Source organism: Tachyglossus aculeatus, assembly GCF_015852505.1.
Source record: "Tachyglossus aculeatus isolate mTacAcu1 chromosome 12 unlocalized genomic scaffold, mTacAcu1.pri SUPER_6_unloc_1, whole genome shotgun sequence".
Lineage (NCBI taxonomy): Eukaryota > Metazoa > Chordata > Mammalia > Monotremata > Tachyglossidae > Tachyglossus > Tachyglossus aculeatus.
Genome location: NW_024044828.1, coordinates 6,772,846 through 6,796,758, shown reverse-complemented (window position 1 = coordinate 6,796,758; position 23,913 = coordinate 6,772,846). Strand labels below are relative to the sequence as shown.

At 37.1% G+C, this 23,913-nt stretch overlaps 1 protein-coding gene across 5 annotated transcripts in view; it reads left to right on the top strand.

Annotated features, from left to right (window-relative positions):
• Positions 1-8,639, top strand: part of HGF (hepatocyte growth factor) — a 70,789-nt gene extending 62,150 nt beyond the window's left edge. For 4 of the 5 annotated variants that reach the window (XM_038741208.1, XM_038741207.1, XM_038741210.1 and 1 more), the window contains 5 exons: positions 439-513; positions 891-1,037; positions 2,015-2,121; positions 2,295-2,440; positions 3,817-4,713. In XM_038741208.1, coding sequence (XP_038597136.1) covers positions 439-513; positions 891-1,037; positions 2,015-2,121; positions 2,295-2,440; positions 3,817-3,993 — 652 coding nt within the window. In that variant the 3' untranslated portion in view covers positions 3,994-4,713. Of the gene's footprint in view, positions 1-438; positions 514-890; positions 1,038-2,014; positions 2,122-2,294; positions 2,441-3,816; positions 4,714-7,838 lie in introns of those variants that run through there. The other variant, XM_038741211.1, reaches the window with a different exon arrangement.
• Positions 8,640-23,913: the final 15,274 nt, after the last annotated feature.

Here is a 23,913-nt window from a genome sequence, read left to right as displayed (position 1 = left end):
CTATTTGATTGCTGAATGACAGTTCACTGACAGTAACTCATGGTGGTGGGTTACCTCTTTTAGTTAACCAGTTTGCTCCATTATTAAGAGTTTTGACAAAGAGCTAAAATACTGAGCTCTTAATATGACCGTGACTGATGCTTTTTGATCTACCAATGTAGATAAATCCAAGTTTATCCTTTTAAGCTCCTTGTGGGTAGGGAATGTGTCTGTTTATTGTTATACTATGTTCTCCCAAGTGCTTAGTACAGTACTCTGCGCACAGAAAGCACTCAATGAATAATTAAGATTGAATGGAATAAAAGGACTTCATTATTTGGTTATGCCTTTCATTTTCATGGCAATAACAAAAATGACTGGGAAAGGTTCTTGTGACCCGCTAAGGTTTTTGCTATGCTGAAGGAGATGTGACCTATTTCATTTTCCCTTTTCTCACAGAAACAAGCATATTTGTGGCGGTTCATTGATCAAGGAAAGTTGGGTTCTAACGGCGACACAGTGCTTCCCTTCACGGTAAAACCACTTAAAATATTAAAATGGTTTCATCATAAATTATTTTCTCTAAGTTGTTATGTGAGAGTATAGTTACAGTATAGAAATTGTGCTTCATTAGCAGTGTGATAGCACCTGCTCAAATGTCTCTTTTACTGGGTAGTCATTTTCAAAACAATAAGCATTAATAATGATAATTCAGTCGTATGTGTGGCTGCATGTCGGTTATCTCATATTAAAATTTGATCTAGGATATATTCCTGCTACCATTTGCATTTTAAAAATTTATATTACATAATTACATTTGGAGGCTGCAATGCTGAGAATGTGCTGGTAATATAATAATATTCTTAGAATAATATGATGAAAATAGAAAAATATTTTAACTTGTCATTTAGAAACAAAGATTTGAAAGACTATGAAGCTTGGCTTGGGATTCATGATGTCCATGGAAGAGGAGACAAAACACGCAAACAGGTTTTAAATATATCTCAACTGGTGTTTGGCCCTGAAGGATCAGAATTGGTGTTACTGAAGCTTTCTAGGTTAGTTCTGAAAATAGAAAAATGATGTTTATTTGCTTTGATGGTTCACATTGATGAGATGTGTTCTACAGTTACCTAGCTCCCCTAATGGAAGAGGTGTTGAAATTTACCACCATTATTATTATGTTCTATCTGTTAAATGCTTTCTCTATGCCAAGCACTATACTAAGTGCTGGGACAATTACAATACAATCAGGAAAAGATACAATACTTGTCTCGCATGGGGCGCTCATTCCAAGGGGAAGGGAAAAGTAGCATTGAATTCTCATTTTACAAATGAGGAAACAGAGAGACTCAGAGAAGTTAAGTGCCTTGCCAAAGGTCACATAGCCAAGAAATGGCAGAGCTAGGATTAGAACTCAGGTCTCCTGTCTGTCTGTGTTGGGCGTTTTTCACTAAGCCAAGATGGTTCATTTCATGAGGGCATCATTGTTCAAAATGCCAAATGCTAACCATTATCCTTGCAAAGATTGTTCCCAATTGCTGTGTTTTTCCCAGGAATGAAAGTTAAGAAGTTAACCATCACCTGGTGAAAATGGCCAATTTATGGATAAATCCGATGATCTTTTAGATAAAGTCTTTTCTCTTTTGCCTCCAGATGCATATGAGGGGAAGTGAACTCCAAGGCAATTTGGAGTCATTTACAAATCAATTAATTGTATTTGAAATAATCAAAATTGGATCTCTTCCCATTCAAGAAATTCAAATCCAATAACTTGGATTTAAAATTTCATTTTAAATAATTTGTAAATAGTAATTGGCTCAAAAAGTTGGTTTTCTACATTAATTTTATAAAATGTAAATTACTCTTTGAGCGTTCATTTATACCTTTTCACAGACGAAAATGGTACATCAAATAGGTTAATTTAGTTATGAAGAAAGAACACCAGCAAGAAAAGTATAAAACACTGGATTGAAACAGAACCTTTGAAATGCTAGATAGTCTGATGCATTTATTATATGTTATCTCTTTCCAGACCTGCAATTTTGGATGATTTTGTTAGCACCATTGATTTACCCAATTATGGATGCACAATTCCAGAAAAAACTACCTGCAGCGTTTATGGATGGGGCTACACAGGATGTAAGACATTTTATAATTAAATTCTGTAAGGCAGCACATTTAATGACCCAAAATGGTTCCATTATGTAAATGGAAAGAATCAAATTAGCATTATTTATAGTCTCTTTTCTCAAAGGTTTCTTCTTAGCAAATGAGTATATTTTGCTCACTCTCTGCTTTTATTTTTGATTAAGTGAACAATGTTGATGGTCTTCTCCGCGTTGCTCACCTCTACATCATGGGAAATGAGAAGTGCAATCAGTACCACAAAGGGAAGATCACCCTGACGGAATCTGAAATCTGTGCTGGGGCAGATAGGATTGGGGCAGGACCATGTGAGGTAAAAGAATCTTCAAGTGTCTGTCATTTCCTCTGTCATTGAGGAAGCCGATTCAAATGTTTCCCGTTATCTGTTTGTTTTTCCTCATTAATTCCATTTCATAAACCAAAGGACTGAGACATCGGGGCTTAGTTTACTCTTATCCTCATGTCTAGGACAGAACTCCTACAAGCCCATCTGTTTCCTGACCTCTCACCCACTGCTTTACCTTAAGAAGAAGCGTGGCCTGGGTGTCAGAAGGCCCTTGGTTTTAATCTCAGCTCCTCCACTTTTTCTTGTGTGACCTTAGGCGAGTCATGTAACTTCTCCATGCCTTGGTTACCTATCTGTAACTGTGAGCCCCATGTGGGACATGGACTGTGTCTAACTCGATTGAATCGATTCCAGAGCTTAGTGAAGTTCTTGGAACATAGTGTGTGCTTAACAAATACCATTAAAAAAACCCCAAAACTATCAAATAAACAAAAAAGTCAGTGTTGGGTAAGGGTATCATGCCTCATGAAGACAGAAATAATGGGAGACAGTTCCTCTAGACAGGGGCATTTTTCATTTGCTTAATTAAAGATCAGCAACAGCTGCTGCTGCCAAAGATAAAATATACTTAAAATGACCACTTTCATGTTTTAAGAATTTGTCTACCCAACTCAGTAACACCAGCCCTTATTTTTGATCATCCTTCCCTCCCTTCCTCCTTCTCTTCCCCCTTCTCTTCCCCCATTCATCCATCCATCCATCAATCAATCAATTGTATTTATTGAGCACTTACTGTATGCAGACCACTGTAGTAAACGTTGGTAGACATTCATTCATTCATTCAATCATATTTATTGAGCGCTTACTGTGTGCAGAGGACTGTACTAAGCACCTGGGAAGTACAAGCACAAGACATGTTCTCTGCCTATAAGGAGTTTACAGTTCTTGTCTTTGAAGATTTTATAATTCATTTGTGAGAGAGACCCTAGCCCCTTAGAGTAGGAGGAGAAATATTATGCAGCAAAAGTATGGAAAAGTGAATACATGAATACTTAAGTGATTGACATACACATGTGTTGAGGATGATTGTATATACAGTCCTAAGGGTAGGCTGTTGGGATGGCATGATCTGGGTGGTGCAGATTAGGTGGGGCATGCTATTTAGAGGACTTTGAAGATGAGAGGGTTGTTGTCAAGTGCATTGGAAAATAGAAGGAGGGCATGCAGGGGGTTGGAGACAGGCAAGTCGGGATCAACGAACAAAAGGCTGGATAGCTCTGGAGTGAGCTTTCACTGAATCATTTCAATCACTTTTGAAGCTACAGATAGCACTTTGATGAGGTTTGTTTTAAAAAATGATTTTGGTGAATCCTTTTTATTTCGCAATTCTCTCTTACTCTTAGGGAGATTATGGTGGCCCTTTGGTATGTGAACAACATAAGATGAGAATGGTTCTGGGCGTCATTGTTCCTGGGAGAGGATGTGCTATTCCAAACCGCCCTGGGATATTTGTTCGAGTGGCATATTATGCAAAATGGATACACAAAATCTTATTGACGTATAAGGTACCCCAATCATAGCCAAAATCAGCAAGGAGATGTCTGAAACCTCAACCAAGCTCCCTTTTTACGTGAAGATTTCAGAGAGCGTGAAATTAAAATGTCATGTATAAAATCCTCCAAAAAGAACTACTTGATAGTCAAGTTTGTTAATACACATATTGATATTTATGGATGTTTTCTGTTGTTTTGTCTTTTGGAGTTATTTTATAAATGTTGAAGTGAGTTAAGGTTTATGCAAGTGTAGTAACATATCTCCTGAAGATACTTGAATGGGTGAAACAGATTGCAAAGGTAATCTTGTTGGATGATAAAGTATTTCATGCAAGTAGATTACTTAGCCTTCCTGATGGAATTTCACAGTTTATTAACTCAATAAGATCTCAACCCTTTAGTAGCCCCCAAATTGTCTTTGGTCCTTTGATAGAGTCTCTCTGTATCACCTAGGCTATCAAACATGGACACCAACCAGGGAAGTTCTGAGACTGAAATGTCCCTCATCGTCTTCTATTCCCAAAATAGTCTATCAGGTCATCTTCCTGTAAGTGTCATCATGAAGAAGATGCTTTCAGTTCTGATCACTACTCTTCCTCTTTGAATCTTAGTCAATCTGAAAGTTCTGAGAAAGAAGAGGGGAGTTAATAGGAGATGCAAGAGGCCCTGTGTATAAAGGTGTATCTCTCTCTCTGTCTCTTTCTGTCTCTCTGTTTCTGTCTCTGTCTCTGTGTTTCTCTCTCTCTCTCTCTCTCTCTCTCTCTCTCTACATATATACATTCATTCAATCGTATTTATTGAGTGCTTACTGTGTGCAAAGCACTGTAGTAAATGCTTGGAATGTACAATTATATATATAGAGAGAGAGAGAGAGAGAGAGAGAGAGAGAGAAATATATAACTGCCACCAATGGTTTGGAGATGTGCAGGGTGGTCTATTTCTGTCTCAGAATTTTCTTAGGTTCACTGGGTAGCAGAAGGTATAGAAGGGTATATATTATTTTTTAAAAATAGACCTAAATAGCTCCTATCCCTCTAATATCCAAGGCGCTTTTCAAAGGAAACTCCATTTAGGGTCTGGGATTTTCCTTGGATAGTTCCAAGATGGCAACATCCATCCTTTATGTCTATAGTTTCTTTCCTTATATTTCAGAACCACCTGTGTAGAGTGCTAATTAGACCTATTTCTCTAAAAGAAATCTGAGACTATAATCTATATTAAATGAAGAGTCACAGCGAATGATGGTTGAGGCCTGTGGCAGTGGTGGGAAATGGAATTTTGAGTCTGGGATGATAGGATTCACTGAAGGCCAACTACAGGGGAGTGAGGGGAAAAAAAGACAGTGACAGAGGGACCAGTGAGAGACTCAGCCCTCTTGTCACTCTTTCACAAAGTTCTCTTTGCTTAGTGTTCTCTCCGTGGACCTTTAACTGCTGGTAGGTGTTTAGCTAGAAAGGCCTTTACATCATGTGCAGGATTTTCTGATAGCCAACTAACCTCCATACTGGGTTAATATAATAGGTAAAGGGATACTTGCAATTACTTTGTAGAGATTTTGTCTCATAAGTTTGAATATAATACAGTAAATATTACCATATACATATAACTGAAGGAATTAATATGGTTAACCATCATAAGGGAAGGTGATATGATTAGAATGAATGATTGATAATGAGAAAAGTTATCTTCAGTCATGTATTTAAGTTTAAGAAATAGCACCTCTAAAAAAAATACAACATCCCTGTTTCCTGAGGTCTTTGTCTGGAATACAGAGGCCATGTCTACCCAGTGGCAGGTGGCAATGTGGTAATTGGATAGACATGGCAATGTGGTAATTGTAGGCTCAGAGTTTCAGATGCTCTGGTGAAATATTAAATGAAAACATTTCTTTGAATCCAGTATCTTCTGTTATTTTGAGGTGCTTTCTGCTGTTATTTGTCCCTATGCCAAGTCAAGAGATATGGTTTTGGACCAGCTGTAGAAGAAGTGTAGCCTAGTGGAAAGTGAATGGGCCTGGGAGTCAGGGGACCTGAGTTCTAATTCCAGTTCTTCCACTTGCTTTCTCTATGACCTTAGGCAAGTCACTGCACTTCTCTGGGCCACAGTTTTCTCATCTGTAAAGTAGGAATTTAGTACTTGTTCTCCTTCTCTTCTAAACCATGAACCTCATGTGGGAGAGGGTCTGTGTCTGACCTGCTTCACTTGCATCTGCTCCAGCACTTAATAAAGTGCTCAGCATGTAGTAACCACTTCACAGATGTCATTATTTTCTTTATTATTATTATTATTATTATTATTATTATTATTATCTCTAATCCCTTTGTTCCTGTCCTGGGAGTATTTGAAAACTGATTTGACCTAGAATATAGAGATAAAGGAGAAAGAGAGAGAGCGAGAGCATTTTAAAAAGTCTATTCAATTCTTTAGCAGCCTTTCATAAAATTTCTTGGCGGATACAAATTTTACAATGTCTTGTATGCCTTTAACATCCTCCAAACTCATAGCAACATCTCATTTTAAAATCTGGTGTGCCTGGGAGAGTCCAGTTCAGGAGGCCCTGAAACTGATTTTGTTAGTGCTACCTACCTGCATACCAGGGAGAGAGCAAGGGGAAGAAGTTGCCTTGGTATATTGATATATAAATATATATATATGGAATGAGCCATTATCAGGAAAGACAAACTCAACCAGGCAGACTTATTTTTTACTCCCATTCTGTTTTGTTGCATACTGGGTGGTGAGAGAAACAACAGAAATGTTTTGGGCCAGTTCATATAGTATATGCATAAACACTTGTCTCATACAAAGATGGCCCAAATATCATTGCTTATAAGTAACATATTAAGAAATACTAAGCACATTTTATTCAAAAGGTAATGACTTGTTTAAACACTTCCATTTAAAAGAAATATTTTCTTTCATGTCTAGTATTATTAATATTTATAGGTGGATAGAGAAAAGAGGATTTTTAATGTAGAAGGCTCAGAATGCCACTTTGGAAAACACGTTCTCCTAAAGTGTAAAAACAACACATCAATTTGCTTTCTGGTAGCAGAAAGAGTAGCAGCCTCAAGGCCTGTTTCTTTTTCTCCATTTAAAAAAAAAATCTCTATTTGCACCACCCCCACCCCCACCCCCACCCGTCGGGCCTTGTAGGAAATTTCTTTACATCTGAAAGGTGTCCTGTGGTGAGAAGTGGACTATTTAGAAGGAGATACAGTTATTTGAAATTGGGTCTGTAGAATTATATTCTAGTAATTCAACCGTTGATCAGATATTCAACAGCCATTTCTAATTGTCCCTGTACTTATTGAACTGCATGATCGGAAGCCTGGATTGCATAGGAAGTCTTTGAAATGATGTTTTCCCACTCAGAAATTACTTTGTGCAAAAAAGAAAGTGTAATCACTGCAAATGATGTCGAAGTATTTAGAGTTAATTCTTGTGGTTTAAGTGACATCTATATATCTACTTATCAACTACAAAACACATGAACATGAATGAAGGCACCTCAGTTATATCTGTTTTATTTTGAATCACTGAGAAGAGATTTTGGAGAGGATTTTTCAACACAATTTTTATATTTTCTATTTTAATAGTGATTATTGTGGAGTCTGGTTATATTTGCAGGTATTTGTTATGTCTACCAAGAACAGAAATTAAATCCTAAAATATTTTAGTTACTATCCTCTGCTGTGCAGAAGGCAATACAACATTTTATACACTTTTTTTGTTGTTGTTATGTATCAGTTAAGAATATTACCTATTTGTTCTGGCCAGTGCTCAGTAAAATGGTTTCTATAGAGTCAAATCTCTAAGATTAAAAACTGGGCTAGCGTTTGCTAACCAGGCACTCTCTTGTTCCTCTCAAGGTGTAGGGAACACGAGACACTGGAAGGTGGGAAATCAGAAGAATAAGGACAGATGGTAACAAAGTTGTATTTCACTTATTCCTGTGAATATTTCTTCGTTGGTACCAATGGTACTGTACAAAGTGAATGTTACAGCCACAGCAATCTCTTTAAAAGGAACACTGCCAAGAAATGGGCATCTTTTCATTGGCTTAAAATTCTTTCATCTGGAATTTTCTGTACAAATTTTTGGAGACACTTTCATAGTCACGGGAGGAAGAGGAAGTGATACCATATTTAAATAGAGTTTAATGATGGGAGGCAAAAAGAAAGCCTTTGTTGATTTATGTTGTTGAAATGCAGTAAAAATGATTCACATTTTTTGTAAACAAGCCTATTTTTTAAAAGATCCAGAATAAATCTTTCTTTTATTTCCAATGTAGTTATACATTTTAAAAGGTTCGAAGCCCAGATTGCTTAGAATTATTTGAATGAGTACAGCATTTGGAGTTTGTTGAGAAGGAAAAGAGGAAAATTTAGAGCATCTTTAGATCCATTTTAATCTTGTCAGCGTTCCTTTTAAGCGGCCCATTCCATTTGCATAGAAAGTTTCTATGTTTAGGAAACTGCAAATGGAATCCTGTGGATGTTTTGACTATTTGTCTTGTGTGTAAATAGGAAATAATAATGCTGCCTAATGAATGGGTATAGCTGGAAGCTTACCACTAAAGGGAACACTGTAGTTATAACGTGTATTATAAGGTTTCTGAAATTAATGGTATTATCATTAGTTAATAAAATTGTTATTTTTGTAACCTTGTTTATTATTGTTATTCTTAATAAAATATTTTATCAAAATGGCTCTCTATCTTTCATTATAATGACAGAATTTGGGAAAATGTCCCATCTGGCCACAGAAGATAGGGACTTTTGGGAAGAAAAGCAATCCAGGCCAGATCCTGACCTCAGATGTAGGGCTAATTAGAGGACTTGAGGGAAGACTGGGATACTGCTTGTAATTTAGCTAGGCAAAATATCCTTGTTCCCAGAAACTGGGATGTTTTATTTTCCTGGCTTGCCTGTGGACATGCTGGGTGGCCCTGAGCAGGCAGCAGATGAATCTGTGCTTTAATTTCTTACTCCGAAAGTGAAGCTAGAGACTCAGACTCCCAATAGTATTGTGTAGTGATTAAGTTAGTTCAGGTTTCCAGGCTATTATAAACCTGTTTGTCATGATCTGAAAGACAATTTTGAGGGCACCAAAGAAATATGCAGAGAAGAACATTAATTTGGAAAACTGATTAAGATGACTATTGCCACTATTGAAGTTGTAACCTGGCCTTTAAACAGTGCTTTAAATGGACATCAGAGTGTTTTAAGAAGTAATAAAATATCTGAGAGTTACTAAGGATTATAGGTTTTCTCTCAGTCCAATATGGGACTAACCTGGAAATTCATCATCCTGTACACTGTTTCCATGATGTCATCTGCATTTGGTATAGAATGCTCTTAGGGAATTTGGGAATGTTCTTTGGGCAAGACTAGCATGGTGCAATGTCAGAAGAAACAGATGTGGACCTGTGCACATTGCCTGTCAAAGTGTGCACACTAAAATGTAATCTTTCCTTAACATGGGGTTCTTCAGGAACTTAACTCACTTCTCAACCCAAATGAGAAAACTGTTTCTCTTTTGTAGATTTCCCTACAACAGATTAATGAATTGACACTAAAAATCCTGACATCCTTGAGGCTGGTCGGAATGAATCGATAGTGTTATGCACTTTTAATCCTTTCAACACCATGCTTTTTCCTAAAATGATTACTTACTGGTTTGTTCTGTCAAATTTTAACTCTCTCAGTGGATGAAGCTACCCCTATTTCTATACTAGAGGTCTAATAACTGCAAAGTTTTTTTTTTATTATTTCCCTTTTGTTTCTCATATTCTTTTTGACTGATGACTCCAATTCTAGATGTGGATGTTGCAGCATCATATCATGCTGATATGATAATGCATGTTCCAAAAAGATTATTACTGGGCCATAGTTTCTACCCAGAAGCACTGCTTCCTTTATGTGGAGGAAGATTTCTGCACTTCCTCATCACACTGGGGCCTGGCTAGTATTTCTACCTTGTCTACTGCCCACCCATACTCAGGGCAAATTGTCCTAGTAGAAACTTTGCACCTGAGTGTGATATATGGTGTCTTGGTGGCATAAAACCAGCAACAATATGGCCTTGGGGCCAGAGAAGGGCTATTCTCCAGCAAGCGCAAAGCTCTGGCTATTTGTTCCATCTGTCCCCACAGTTAGCCCATTGTTGGATAGGGATTGTCTCTATCTGTTGCCAAATTGTACTTTCCAAGCACTTAGTACAGTGTTTTACACACAAGAAGCACAGGAAGTCATTAAATATGACTGACTGACTGAATGAATGAATTACCTCAGCCTTGCCAAAGACAGTAGATCACCAGGAGAGAAGTAAAAAATTCAGACTACCTGTTCATAACAGTTGTAGTAGCCAAATACCTTTGTACTCTGTTCTGAACCCTCTCCCGCTCTCACAGGAGTCACTGTCCATGCCTCTGTTCTCTCTGGAACTATCACTACTGCTTTATTCTTGTCCATTTGAGAACAAGTTCTCAAAACCCACTTCTCCTGCTTCCCTCCACTTTCCTGCAGCCTGAAGCCTATCTTTCCTATCTCCTAGTTCTAGATATTTGACAACTGGTTGTAATTAGCTTTGATTAGTACTGCTACAGTGCACAATTTCTGCATGAAAATGAGCATTTCTTGCCAGAGGTAGAATATTTTAAGGCTTATTACATTTCATTACTTAGATGTGAATTAATGGGTGGAGTCAAACAGGGATGACTAGAAAATTGTGTTAGGCAAATAGACTACAAGTGTACATACTTGGAACTGTAGAGTGTTAACAAATGTTTACCACAAAATGTGTATATTGCAAAGAAATGATAATAAATTGGGTTTTAAGGATAAGGGAGTTTACATGATAGTATCTGATATAGTTTATTATAGCACTTTCCCAAATGGCTGCTTCCTAAAGCCCTGATGTCATAGTATGGAGGAATAAAGGAATCATATCAACTATTGCTAAAATATTCTCCATGACTAATGGGACACATACTTGTTAAACAAACATGCCATCTGCTGTGCCTTCAAGAGTTTCTCAATATTCTTACTCACTGGTCAGTGAAAAAGGAAACCTACTTACGTCTGTGAAACCAAGTGACCAATGGATGAATGGTTCATTTATTTTCCATGAATTTTGAAAAGTTTAATTAAAGGGCTATTGTCCAGTTTTCAGAATAGGGCTGTTAAATGCTAAATGAGATATATGTGATGACAATGATGAATATATACATGATTTTCCAAAAGGAATAAAATGTTTTATATTTAAAGCACAATTATCCAAAATTTCCCAGAATGTAAAAACAGTAGAACTTTTGGTTGCATGACAGAATTCTGAGCATATGTACAAAATGTCAATATACAGAGTATGGAAATCATAAATATTGTAAGTATGAAGTGGTTTTGTAATAACTAAGCAGGGTTCAGTAATGGTGTAATAGAGACCTATTAGCACATTTTTCCCATCTACTAACAACCTTGATTTCATCTTTCTCCCTGTTGAGGTCTTGCTCAGACCTTCTATCCTGCCCAGAATTCCCTCCCCCTTCACATCGGACAGACTAATATTCTCTCCATTTTCAAAGCTCTATTAAAATTACATCTCCTCCAGGAAGCCTTCCCTGACTAATCACTTATTTCCCCATCCTATTTTCTCTTCCCACTTCGTCACCATCCACTTGAGTCATACCCACTAAGCACTTAGTTACTCTACTCTCCCCTTTCCTTCCTCCAAGTTTTTATGTATGTCATACTCAGTTCCCTTCCTGTCTGTAATTTATTTTAATGGCTGTCTCCTTCCCTTGGTTGTAAGCATCTTGAGGGTCCAGATAATGTAAACCTATTCTGTTGTATTCTCCCAAGTGCTTAATACACATGGTAAGCATTCAATATGTATCACTGATTAGCTAATGAATTTACATGTAGCTCTTATTCCAAAAGAAGTGTATGGGTATTTAAATTATTCCTGTTGTACTTTCTAGACTTTTGACTTTATTTTTTTTCCAGGAAGTACAATTAATAGAATTATTTTTGGATAAAAAACATAAAATCTAATGATCTGGAATGCCTTTGTAAGATTATAAGAGATTAAAAGATACCATTATTTGATCCAATCAATGGTCACCCAGCATTCTGACAGTTGCAATGGGATGCTAGAAGGAACTCGGTGATTGTAGCTCTTCTTCATATATGCTCTAGTTCCTTTGTATGTTCACAGTTTGGAACAGCCTGTCTTCCCCTGGTAAACAATAAACTCCTCAAGGGATTATGTCTGTGACTGCCCTTCTTTGTTCCCAAGTGTCTAACATGGCCTAGTATTAAGAAAACAGGCTAAGTATTGTATTTTAAAGAGAAACATCCATAAGAAGGGACTTGAGTGAATCATGTTATAACGCAATAAAGGACTGCACCAATTAGTGATCTGCACATTAGTAGCAAGGGATTTGCATAGAAATCCTAAAAGAGCAGTCTTCCATTGTTGGACAGCTGTGGAATGTCCATGGTTCGGCTGGGTCATGACACAATCTTGTTCCAAATTCTTTGCCTGTATAAACAGTTGGAAGATTTAAAGAACACATTCCTTCTGGATGAAAGATTCCATTTTCTTTAATCAAAATCTCCCCCAATCAAATCAGTGCTTAGAACAGTGCTTTGCACATAGTAAGCGCTTAACAAATGCCATAATAATAATAATAATAATAGTTATTATTATTATTATAGGCTTATCGAGAATGCTCTTTGTGATGGCAATTGATCCACTAGGGACTCTACAAAGCAAGTTGAATGGATGCAATCCCTGCCAAGTTAACCTAAAATGGAAAACACTTCCACAAACAAAACTGGCCATTAAAAGTCAAAAGTTCAGAGAGTGGCAGAGGATCGATAATAATGATTGTGATATTTATTAAGCACTTTCTATGTACCAGGCACTGTATTAAGCAATGGGGTGGGTACAAGCAAATCAGGTTGGACACAGTCCCCATCCCACATTGGGCTCATGTCTTAATCCCCATTTGACAGGTAAGGGAACTGAGGCACAGAGAAGTGAAGTGTCTTGTCCAAGGTCACAGAGTGGACAAGTGGGGGAGCCAGAATTAGAACTCAGGTCCTTCTGATCCTAGGCCCAGGCTCTAGCCATTAGGCCACACTGTTGATCTAGGAATCATATTAAGTGGAAATCTAAATATGTTGAGTACAGAAAGTGCCATCATTGGGGTGTTTATATGTATATTCTGTGTGTTCAGCTAAATAAATACGTGGGTATTATCGGGGAAGAAAAGCAAGGTAAAAAAATGGGGTTTCCTGCTTGTATTAGTTTACACAGCATTAACAAAGTGAGCCTTTAATAGAGGTTACATAGAATCAAGAACCCACTTGTTACTTTCCATTAGCCTTTTTAAATAGCTGGATTTTTTTCTTTCTCTCTTCTCCCTCTTCCTCTTTTATCTTCCATTTTACATTTTTGTATCATTTTAAGGCAGTTCAAGAGATGTTTAAAACCTTTTTCAATCAATCATAGTGAACAATGTACATTTAGACTGTTTATTAAGTAAAGGTATCTGATTACGGATCACTGATTGATCCAACAATTCATGGGTTTTTATTTTTTACATTTTTTCTCCCCAATAATACTGTAGAAGTTTTAAATGAATCACATTCAAGGGAAACAGATCAGGGCACATTACTAAATTTCAGTTTATAAGGCCATGAATGCTTTATCAGGGTATTTTTTTCATTTTGATTATATTCATATGTGCATCTTATCTTGCAGGAAAAAGTAGGGAGATTTCTATAGTTTTTGAAGGATTCCACTTCCACAGTTCTGAGGGGATAGTTAGGGATCTCAAAGTCAGATTTATTCACTGTTCACTATTTAGCGCATAAAAAAATAGTTCTCTGAGTCCTTTGAAAAATCTAAAATGCTTTTAAAGACAAACGTCCTACTATGCAAATGACTTAATTGACATATTTACCTGCAACACAATGAAGCAGTGACTGAGACAGTACAGGTAGTGATTGTACAGTTCCGTAAACATTTTGAGAAGAATTTTCCCTGCAATGAACAGCTTGATACAAAATTGGTAATTAGAAAGACTTGATTTGCTTGATCCATGTCACTTTTGCCTATATGTACTATCAATTGCATTTTAAATGACTTACTTGTAGTATTCTATTTGTAAATATTTTCACTTTCTCTCCCTCATTAGGATGCAAGGAGTCTCAGGGCAGGAATTGCTTCTCACGCTTCTGCTGTAGCTTTCCAGTAGGCACTAAAACCATTGCCATTACTATTTACTATCAATATGATCATAATTTTAAGACTTTCTCTAGGTATTAATCAGGTAACAATTACCTCTAGATGTTAACTTTAGCCTACAAACCTACTTTTCACCAATAGAATCAAATTATTCCCTCCCTAACTTTTGTGGTACTTGATTTTGAGCTCACATATATTATTATTAACAATAGTAATAATAACAATAATATCTATTTAGCACATACTGGGTGCCAAGCACTGTACTAAACCCTGGTCTAGATACAGGATAATCAGGTTGGATACAATTCCTGTCCTACATGAGACTCACAGTGTAAAGGACAGGAAAAACAGGTATTTAACTCCCATTTTACAGATGAAGAAACCAAGACACAAAGAATTCAAGTAATTTGCCCAAGGTCATACAGCAGGTAAGTGGAAGAGTCCAAATTAGAACTTAGGTCCTCTGATTCCCAAATCCTGTGTTCTCCTAAGTCACATTGCTTCTCAATGTTCAATTTCTTCATCAATGCCAATCATCTGACTTACATTCATTTTTCCAGGAGGCAATTATTCTCCCCACCATCAAAGCCTTATTCATTCATTCATTCAATCGTATTTATTGAGTGCTTACTGTGTGCAGAGCACTGTACTAAGCACTTGGGAAGTACAAGTTGGCAACTTATAGAGATGGTCCCTACCCAACAGCGGGCTCACAGTCTAGAAGGGGGAGACAGACAACAAAACAAAACATATCAACAAAATAAAATAAATAGAATAAATATGTACAAATAAAATAAATAGAGTAATAAATACATACAGACATATATACAGGTGCAATTGAAGGCACTGAAGTTATTGCAGGCACATCTCCTCCAACAAGCCTTCCGTGACTAAGCCCTCATTTATTTTCTCCCTTTATTCATCCCCTTTTCTCCCTTTATTCACCCCCTTCCCCAATCCTGCATTTGCGCCTCAGCACTTACGTACAGATTCATAATTTATTTATGCATTTATATTAATGTCTGTCTCCTCCTCTAGACTACAAGCTTGTTGTGGGCAGGAAATGTGTCTACCAACTCTTTCATTATATAGTCCTCTGCACATAAGTAAACTCTCAATAAATATGAGGGATTGATTGATTGACTGAAATGTGATTTTCTAGGAACAGGAAATATTCATGATCCTGAGCAATCCTTGGGACTCCAAGTTTCCAAGGTAGGATTACAAGAATTTAGTGAAAAAGGTTTCACTGTTAAGCATGAATTCCATATTTTGCATACCTTGGTAAAGCCATTGGTGACTGTTAGGAGAACTACTTATGAGAAAACAAATGTTACTGTAGTAAAATAAAGTCACTGGACTGTATATTTTGGAAGTCATAAAAGCTTTCTGCCTAGACTTTCTGCCACCTCAACTATAAACTTATTGTGGACAGGGAACATGCCTACCAACTCTGTTCAATTGCACTCTCTCAAGAACGTAGTATAGTGCTCTGCACACAGCACTCAATAAATACTATTGATGATGATGATGTTGTATATTTAAAAAGCCATAAAGGCTTTTTGCCTAAACTTTCTGCCAGGACTGTAAACTCATTTGTAGGGAATGTGTCTACCAAGAGACAAGTATAGTGCTCTGCACACAGTAAGTATTCAGGAAATGTCATTGCTTGATTGAAAGGAAGCTTTACTATATAGTAATAATAATGATGATGATAATTGCGGTATTTGTTAAGCGCTTACTATGTTCCAGGCACTGTACTAAGCACTGGGGTAGATGCAACGGAATTGGGTTGGACACAGTCCCTGTCCCACAAAGTGCTCACAATCTTAATTACCATTTCCCAAATGAAGTAACTGAGGCATAGAGAAGTGAAGTGACTTGCCTAAGGTCAAACAGCAGACAAGTGGTGGAGTTGGGATTATAATTCAGGTCCTTCTGATTCCCGGGCCTGTTCTCTAGCCACTAGACCACTCTGCTTCTCATTATTATTTATCAAGTAACCTTTCCAGAAGCATTCTAATGGGACCTCTTGGTCCTCTATTTAGCAACATGCTCAGGATTTTTAAATTGAAGAAAAAGGCACTTAAATGATACTTTGGGTTCTGGCAGTCATTTCAATTTCAAACAAAGATATTTATAATCTGGTGATAAAGCAGGCTGTCTGTCAGGAAAAAAAAACTCTGGGGGATTGATGCATTTCACAGATTTATGAGGAATGTTTGGTTTTCATTGTCAAAGGCAGATTCCATCAGGCCAGAATATGTAGTTAGGTGCACATCTTGCATGACTCCTTCTCTTAGTCATTAGGTAGGTTCCCCTTCAGGTTCAGGTTTGTGATTATGTTGTCCTTTGAGGAGATTAACTGCCCCATAAAGGTGATGTATTGATTGGAAATCATACAACACACTGGGTTTAAATATATATATTTTTAATAAAATCAAGAGGGGTAAAATAATAAGCGTGGCCAATTTGATGGAACTTTTGGTGTTCTTGATATATTTATGTACCCAGATTTAGTGGTGTTAAATTACTTTGTCTGTGAAGGATTACTTGAATTTAGAGAACTACAGGTTTAGTAGAGATTATATGGTCTAATAAGGAAATGGAAGTGGGGGTTTGGAAAGGGAAAGGAGGAATAAATACTCATAAATAAAGAGTAGAATATATAGGGTGGGGAAGTACAGAAGATATAAATTTAGTTGCCTACATGAGGAGGCTTAACCTCTCCAACTAAAGAGGGAATGGAAAGATCACCTTTTGTAGGTATTTCCAAACTATAGGGAATAATTTAGGTTTATGTCCTGCAAACACTCAAAATATCCTTCAGAGAATTAAGAAAAATGATGGTGTGCACTGAAACTCTGATTCAAATTCTTACAAAACTTCAAGAATTGTAGATTCTGGAGAGGCAGGTTCTGGATGTAGTTTCAAAGAGCTCTAGGTCCTAATCCCACTCTGCTACTTGTCTGCTGTGTGACCTTGGGCAAGTTACCTCACTTCTCTGTGCCTGTTACCTGATCTGTAAAATGGAGATTAAGAATGTGAGCCCCATTTGGGAAGTGGACTATGTCCAACCTAGTTAGCTTGTATCTACCCAATGCTTAGTACAATGCCTGGCACATAGTAAGCACTTAGCAAATAGCATAAAAAAGGCTATTGGACTTTTTGTGCATTTTCCCCTGTGTGTGTGTGAGTGTGTGGACTATTCATCTTTATTTTTTTTTAACATCAGCTTCTGTCAGGGAGCATCAATCATTCTGAGTACAGTTTACAGTAAAAAAAAATATAGGAATACTTATTTCTGTAATTGATAAAATTTCTGGATTCCCATTTTCACAGAGGAAAAAGTTTCTTTCCAGTCCTTGTGTCATCAGATTTTATCTCAGATTACACTTTAATTAGTCCTAATTTAATATCATCAGATAGCTTGTAAATGTTCATTTTGCCATTTAAAGTAAATTACCCTTTCTTCTGTTTTATTTCAATTTGAGCTCTATGTGATAATGTCGCCATAAACAATAGAGCAATGTGTGTCAATAACCCAATGTGAGATGCTGCCTACCTCTGCCTAATGTGGATTTTCGTACTCTACTTAAAATAATTATTTTTATACTAATTCTTTTCCTGTTACTGCTATAGAATTTGGAGAAATTCCCCTGACCTCAAATCTATTTGGATTAAAATGTTCTCCCTTTTGCTGTGGTGGAGGATCCAATTTCTTTTTTATAACTTCTAAAATTGTGCCAGTCGCCTTGCAAGGCCTCTTTCTGCATCTATATTTTTAAAAATTATATCAGTAAAACTGATATTGGAAAATATTCTCTTCTATTAGAGTTCCAGTAATTCCAGTCTTGAACTCATTTTACAGAAATGTCTTCAGAGTTACCTTTTAGAAATATCCACTGCAATAGGAGTTATTACAAATAAATTTGTCCAAATTTGGAAGTTATTTTCCTCCTGTTATGAGCAACTCTACTAGTTGGATGCATTTTGATGTTGTCATATAATACTTTTCAAATGAGGTACTGATTTCCCAAACCTAAAAGTCAGGGATTTTCAAGAAATATGTTAAAAAATCGAAACAAAACAATGTGAATCAAGAAGCGTGAACCAAACAGTCATGGATTTTATTAAAGTGTTCTAAACTTCTTTCCTTTAACTGTTCTACAGTGAATTAGGAGATAACTGCTGATGTCCGGCCAGCTATGACTTTTTTTCCAGCACTGGGTGACCTGATGTGAACATCATGATAAGTCAGGGTGGCCTGTTTAAAATGGCAGCCTTCTAACTGCAGCATGATTTGGAATGGAGATGCATATGTAGAGGCCATTCCTAAGGACATCGGTCTGTTGCATTGTCCTCATATGAGCTGTTTGTTTGTCCCTGAATTGAGGTGGAGGTGGAGCTTAGAAGGAAGGTTAAAGGGACAGGTAGGTTGAAGTCATCTACAAGGACCTGGCCTGTTAAGAAATAATCTTTATGTACTAAGAGAATCCCATTTTTACAGTGTTCATTCATTCATTTGTATTTATTGAGTGCTTACTGTGTGTAGAGCACTGCAGTAAGTGCTTAGGAAGTTGGGTGTGTGGGGACATTCCCCTCTTTCATCTTCCCCGCAAGCTGCCAGATAACATTTCAAAGATAATTTGTGTTTCCCATGCATGATATAGCCACTAAACTTGCTTAAGAGCACATTCCCTCAGTATGGTCAATGAGCGTGCCATGTACAGTAAGGGCTTCTGAACCAGGTGAGGGCAGAGTGTGGTGTCTGAGGAGGAGGAAGGCTGCTGGAAAACTTTTCTTCTTCTGCAACAACAGGTTAGCTATCTTGAAATGAGTACTGATGGCCATATTGGAAATGAAGGTGGGAGAGCTTGCATGCCTCTCACACTCTAGCACCACCACCACATCAGCCAGCGAAGTATGTGTCCTGAAGATAGCAGAACAACAGTACAACTGTACAACTGGCCCCTATCCCTAAACTTACAATCCTACATAAAAGTAAGTCCAATATTGGCCTCTCTGGTTCTGAAGAAACAGCTGTGCCTTTTGGCAATGTTCCTATTGTCAGAATAGCCTTAATTAGGCTGCTTATCTTGGGTGGGAAAGGGCTAGAACATGGGGTCTTATTATTTTTCCACATACATTTGTGGAACAGACTATTTTCTTGCCCAGTCTCACAAAAGGATAAAATCACACTGTTGGTAGCAAAATCTTTGAATATGAGGAACAGCTTTCTACATGAATGCATGTATGTGTATTTGTTCATGAGCACATGTGTTTGTGTATCTGGGGAGGCACAGACCTAGGTAAAAAAAAACCCCAAAACCAAATAGATGCACATATCACTCTAAGCCAGTGTAGCATCTTCAGACTTTAACAAGCATTTAAAAAAAAATTATGAACCTTTGTCTATAAAGCTCTAAACTTCACATACAGAGTGAACCTGAAGACCAAGTTATCAACTTTTATCTTTAAAATTTCATTATTTAATTTTATACTAACATTAGCTATGAATTATGCCCCTTTGGTACAACAACTACCTCTCTATTTTTAAAATAAAATATCTGAGGTCTTGGTCTAATTTAAATGCCTTTTTTCTCAAAGATGAAAAAAGACATTTTCATCTAATTCTGTAAAACTCTCCACAGTAATGATAAATGAGGGGAATCTATAGTTACATTTAGTCTTATATCTTTTGAAGCAGAAAATCTGGCAGCATCTTATCTAGAATTTAACAAGTTGAGATAAACCTTGATAGAAAAATGTCCCTGGCCTGCTATAGCTTTTAGCAACAGTAAACTATTTAAAGTAAAAGCAGCTGCCAGATCAAAAACTAATGTTAAGTCGACAAATAATATTTTCTTTAATCACTGACAGAATTCTGGGTGGACTTTTATTCAACTGAGAAAGTGACAACCTGAAAAAAACCAAACTCCCCCCCCCAAAATATTTTATTATAAAATGACCTATTATAAGTGATCATGCTTAAGGAAATGTTTTTGGTCTCATGTTGTGTAGGTGGATGTGGAGTCATTCATTCAATCATATTTATTGAGTGCTTACTGTGTGCAGAGCACTGTACTAAGCGATTGGAATATACAGTTTGGCAACAGAGACAATCCCTACCCAACAATAGGCTCACAGTCTAGAAGGGGATGTGGATGATAGGTCACCCTCCAGAAAAGATTTTGAGATTGAAAAGTATCCCCAGTGAGGACAGAGTAACAGAATGCAATAATTACATTAACAATTGTGGTATTTATTAAGCACTTATGTGCTCAGCACTGGATAGGCACAATACCTTCAGATTGGGCACAGTCTCTATCCCACATAGGCCTCAACGTCTAAGCAGGAGGGAGAATGAGGAACTATACAATCCCATTTTACAGAAGAGAAAACTGAGGGGCAGAGAAGTTAAGTGATTTGCCCAAGGTCACACAGTATGCAAGTGACAGAACGGTGACTCGACTACCAGTCCCATGTTCCTTCCACTAGCTCATGCTTCTTCCTACTCTGCCTTCTATGGAGGATTTTAAAACTAAAGGGGAGCATCTTACCTGTCAGGGATTCTGTCTATGATATTCAGCCAGGTGCACCTCTTAAGCAAAATTGCTCTCACCTGGAGAATTTAATTTCCATTAGCCATTTAATTTTGTCATTTTCTCTGAACCAATGACATAAAATTATTTTTTTTTCCAATCACATCTTTTGAACAAGGTGTCCATATACAGCTTGTGCCCTCAAATGGCTTCATTTTTAGAAAATTTTGGAAAAGTACTGGAGATTTGTATACTTAAAAGGTGGTTGATTCATTCATCTCCACTGTCATCATACATCATCTGTATGCAAAACACTGTGCTAAGCATTTGGGGAAACACAATAGTCAATAAAGACATTTTCCCTTACCACAAAAAGTTTACGATAAAAATGACAGCAAATCCTTAAAAAAAAAAGACTGTACATCTTAATTCTATGCCAAGCTTTAGTAATATTATTGTTGATATAGTAACATGAATGTAAGACATAATTATAATAAGGAATATAATATACATTACTATGAGAACCTTAGTTTCTTCATTGGAAAACTATATCACTGTAGATTAATTTTCCTACAACAAAGGTTTTTTTTTTTTTTTTTGCCTTTAGGACAGTGAAACTGTGAATGGGGTCCTTGATATTCATTCTAACAATGCTTCTCCTCTCTTCAAATGCACTCTGCATTTCCTGCTGAGCAGTGAACTAAGAGCTCAAGGTAGTCTAGTTTAAAATTAATTAAATGTAATTTCAAAGCATGGCTAACTTTTCAATTCTGATTCCCCTGTCTTTAGCAGTTTTCATTGGTAAAATGTGAATATAGCTTTGAAATTGCCTACTTTGAAATATCCAGCTCAGTCCTGAATATAAAAATATGAAAGATTCAATTAATGGCTCAGATCATTAACCAATCAGCATTTAGGACTTTCACTCAGCCACGTTACCCATTAGCCCTTGAGCAGGCCCCGTATTCTCCATTCATTCTGAATTGCTTTAACTTTGTTCTTTCTTTTAAGAATTAATCTTTTTTTTCCTCAATACATGTGCTCCATGTGAATGTTGAATGCATCAATATACTGTACTACTGACTACAGATATTTAATCTTGGCGTTCTATAAGCTTTATGTTTTGCAAAATATTTAAAAAATCTAACTCTGTATAATTTCTGTAACTCAAGTAACATTTTATGAATTGAGGTCTAAAAAGATGCACATTCCCAGAATGGATTTTGAGATGAAGACCGTGAGAGTGAGGGAGAGAAGTAATTCAAACCCCTGCAATCTGAAAACAGCCACCCAAGATTTCCTTCTAATTCCTGACAATTCTCCCAAGATTTAACTATCAATAGGGTACTTTATAGTCTCTTGTTTTAGGGAGAATACAGCAAGAACTATCTGATTCCACAGAATGACTTCATCTAAAATACAACAATGCCAACTCTCTGATAATCACCAACACTGAAGAACAGATTCTGTCAGGTATGATTTGGGGTATTTATTTATATATTCAACCTTGGAATTAATGTATGCTCAATTACAAGTTAATTAATTTTTTCCAAGTGCCTCATTTGTAAATATTTTTATGTCTGTCTCCCTCCTAAGTGTATGCTTCTTGTGGACAAAAATTATGTCACATGCTTCTGTTCTACTTTCCCAAGTGCATAGTACCTGGTAGGTGTTCAATAGTTACCTCTACTACTACTACTACTACTGCTAATACTACTAATATTACTACTATAACTATTACATCTACTATACATGGAGATGACATCAGAATGAAAGTAGAGATTTACCATTATCATTATAATCACTACCATTGTCATCTTCATCAAGCATCAGTGTCCTTTGAGCATCTTCCTTGTGCCAAGAACTGTGATGTTCATCCATTCCAGAGTCTGTTCCTCCCAGGAGGGGCCATCAGACCAGTGAGATTCTGGAAGAAATTCCTGAAAGAGTCTAGGAAATCTGCACTGTAGGCCCATAACCTCCTTTCCATCAAAATTTCACCCTTCACAGGCCTGAATCATCTCACAAAGTTAACCAGTAGTGTGACTGTACCCCTACCATCCAATTATATTCATTAAGGGCCCAAAGGGTAAGGTCTTTTTATCCTTGAAGGGCTAATAGCTTCTTTATATCTCTGTAAAACATGGGGAAAAGTTAATGTATTGCAATATTTCCATGCCCAGTTGCAGTACCAGGATCCTGATACCCATAATTTACAGCCAGAGAAGAGATTCTCTTTAGACTCCACACTAGTGCACCCCAAGATTTTCCAAATGGCTTGTTTACACCACTCTATGACTCTTAGATTTGGAACTCCTGAAAGGTGACAGAAGTCATCCTGGCACAGTAAAGGCTGGCTATGGAGACTTAGAGGAATGCCAAATTCCCAGTTCCCTGATTTGGGTCTTCAATATTTTAGGTTCCTCAGATTGCTCAAACAGCATTCTGATTCTAGACAAATATCCAGTATTTTGTGTGTTAATTTTTTTTACAGCCACAGAAACAGCAAAATTACAGAATCCAGGAAAAAATACCTACCGCTCACCTAGAGAATGTGTCTACCAACTATGTTGTTTGTATTCCACTCTCCCAACCACTGAGTAAATAATTCTTCTCAGAGAAAGTGCTCAAATACATTCCAGATCAATCGGTCAATCAATGGTAATTACAACAAACCCAGGTGTTACCAGCCCATCTTGAACCCACTGGGGAATTTCACTTAATAGCTCCTTTGGGGGAATTGCAATTCCCAAGTCCTTCCTTAGGCATTATTCTGGTTGAGCCTTCCCATGTCAACTCCCATTCTTTGCCCAACATGGACTTCTCTTTCCTCATGGCTTTGGTGTTTCTTCTCACTTGCTTTAGCCTCTCTTTCTTGCTCAGATCCTCCTCTGTGATTGGTGGTGCTCCTGTTAATGTCATCAAGTGATTGGCAAACATCCTATACAAAGAGTTATTCTCCTAGGAGGAGTCATGAAGGATGTCGATCACTCCTATAAAGAACCACCACGATAGGCCATTGTATTTGTGTATGACATGTACTCAAAGAGCATTAATAACCAGCGAGCAGCCCAGGAGAGTAAACTCTACACTACATGGATGAACGCCATTTTTAAAAAAATAACTTTTCCCCAACATGCACTGC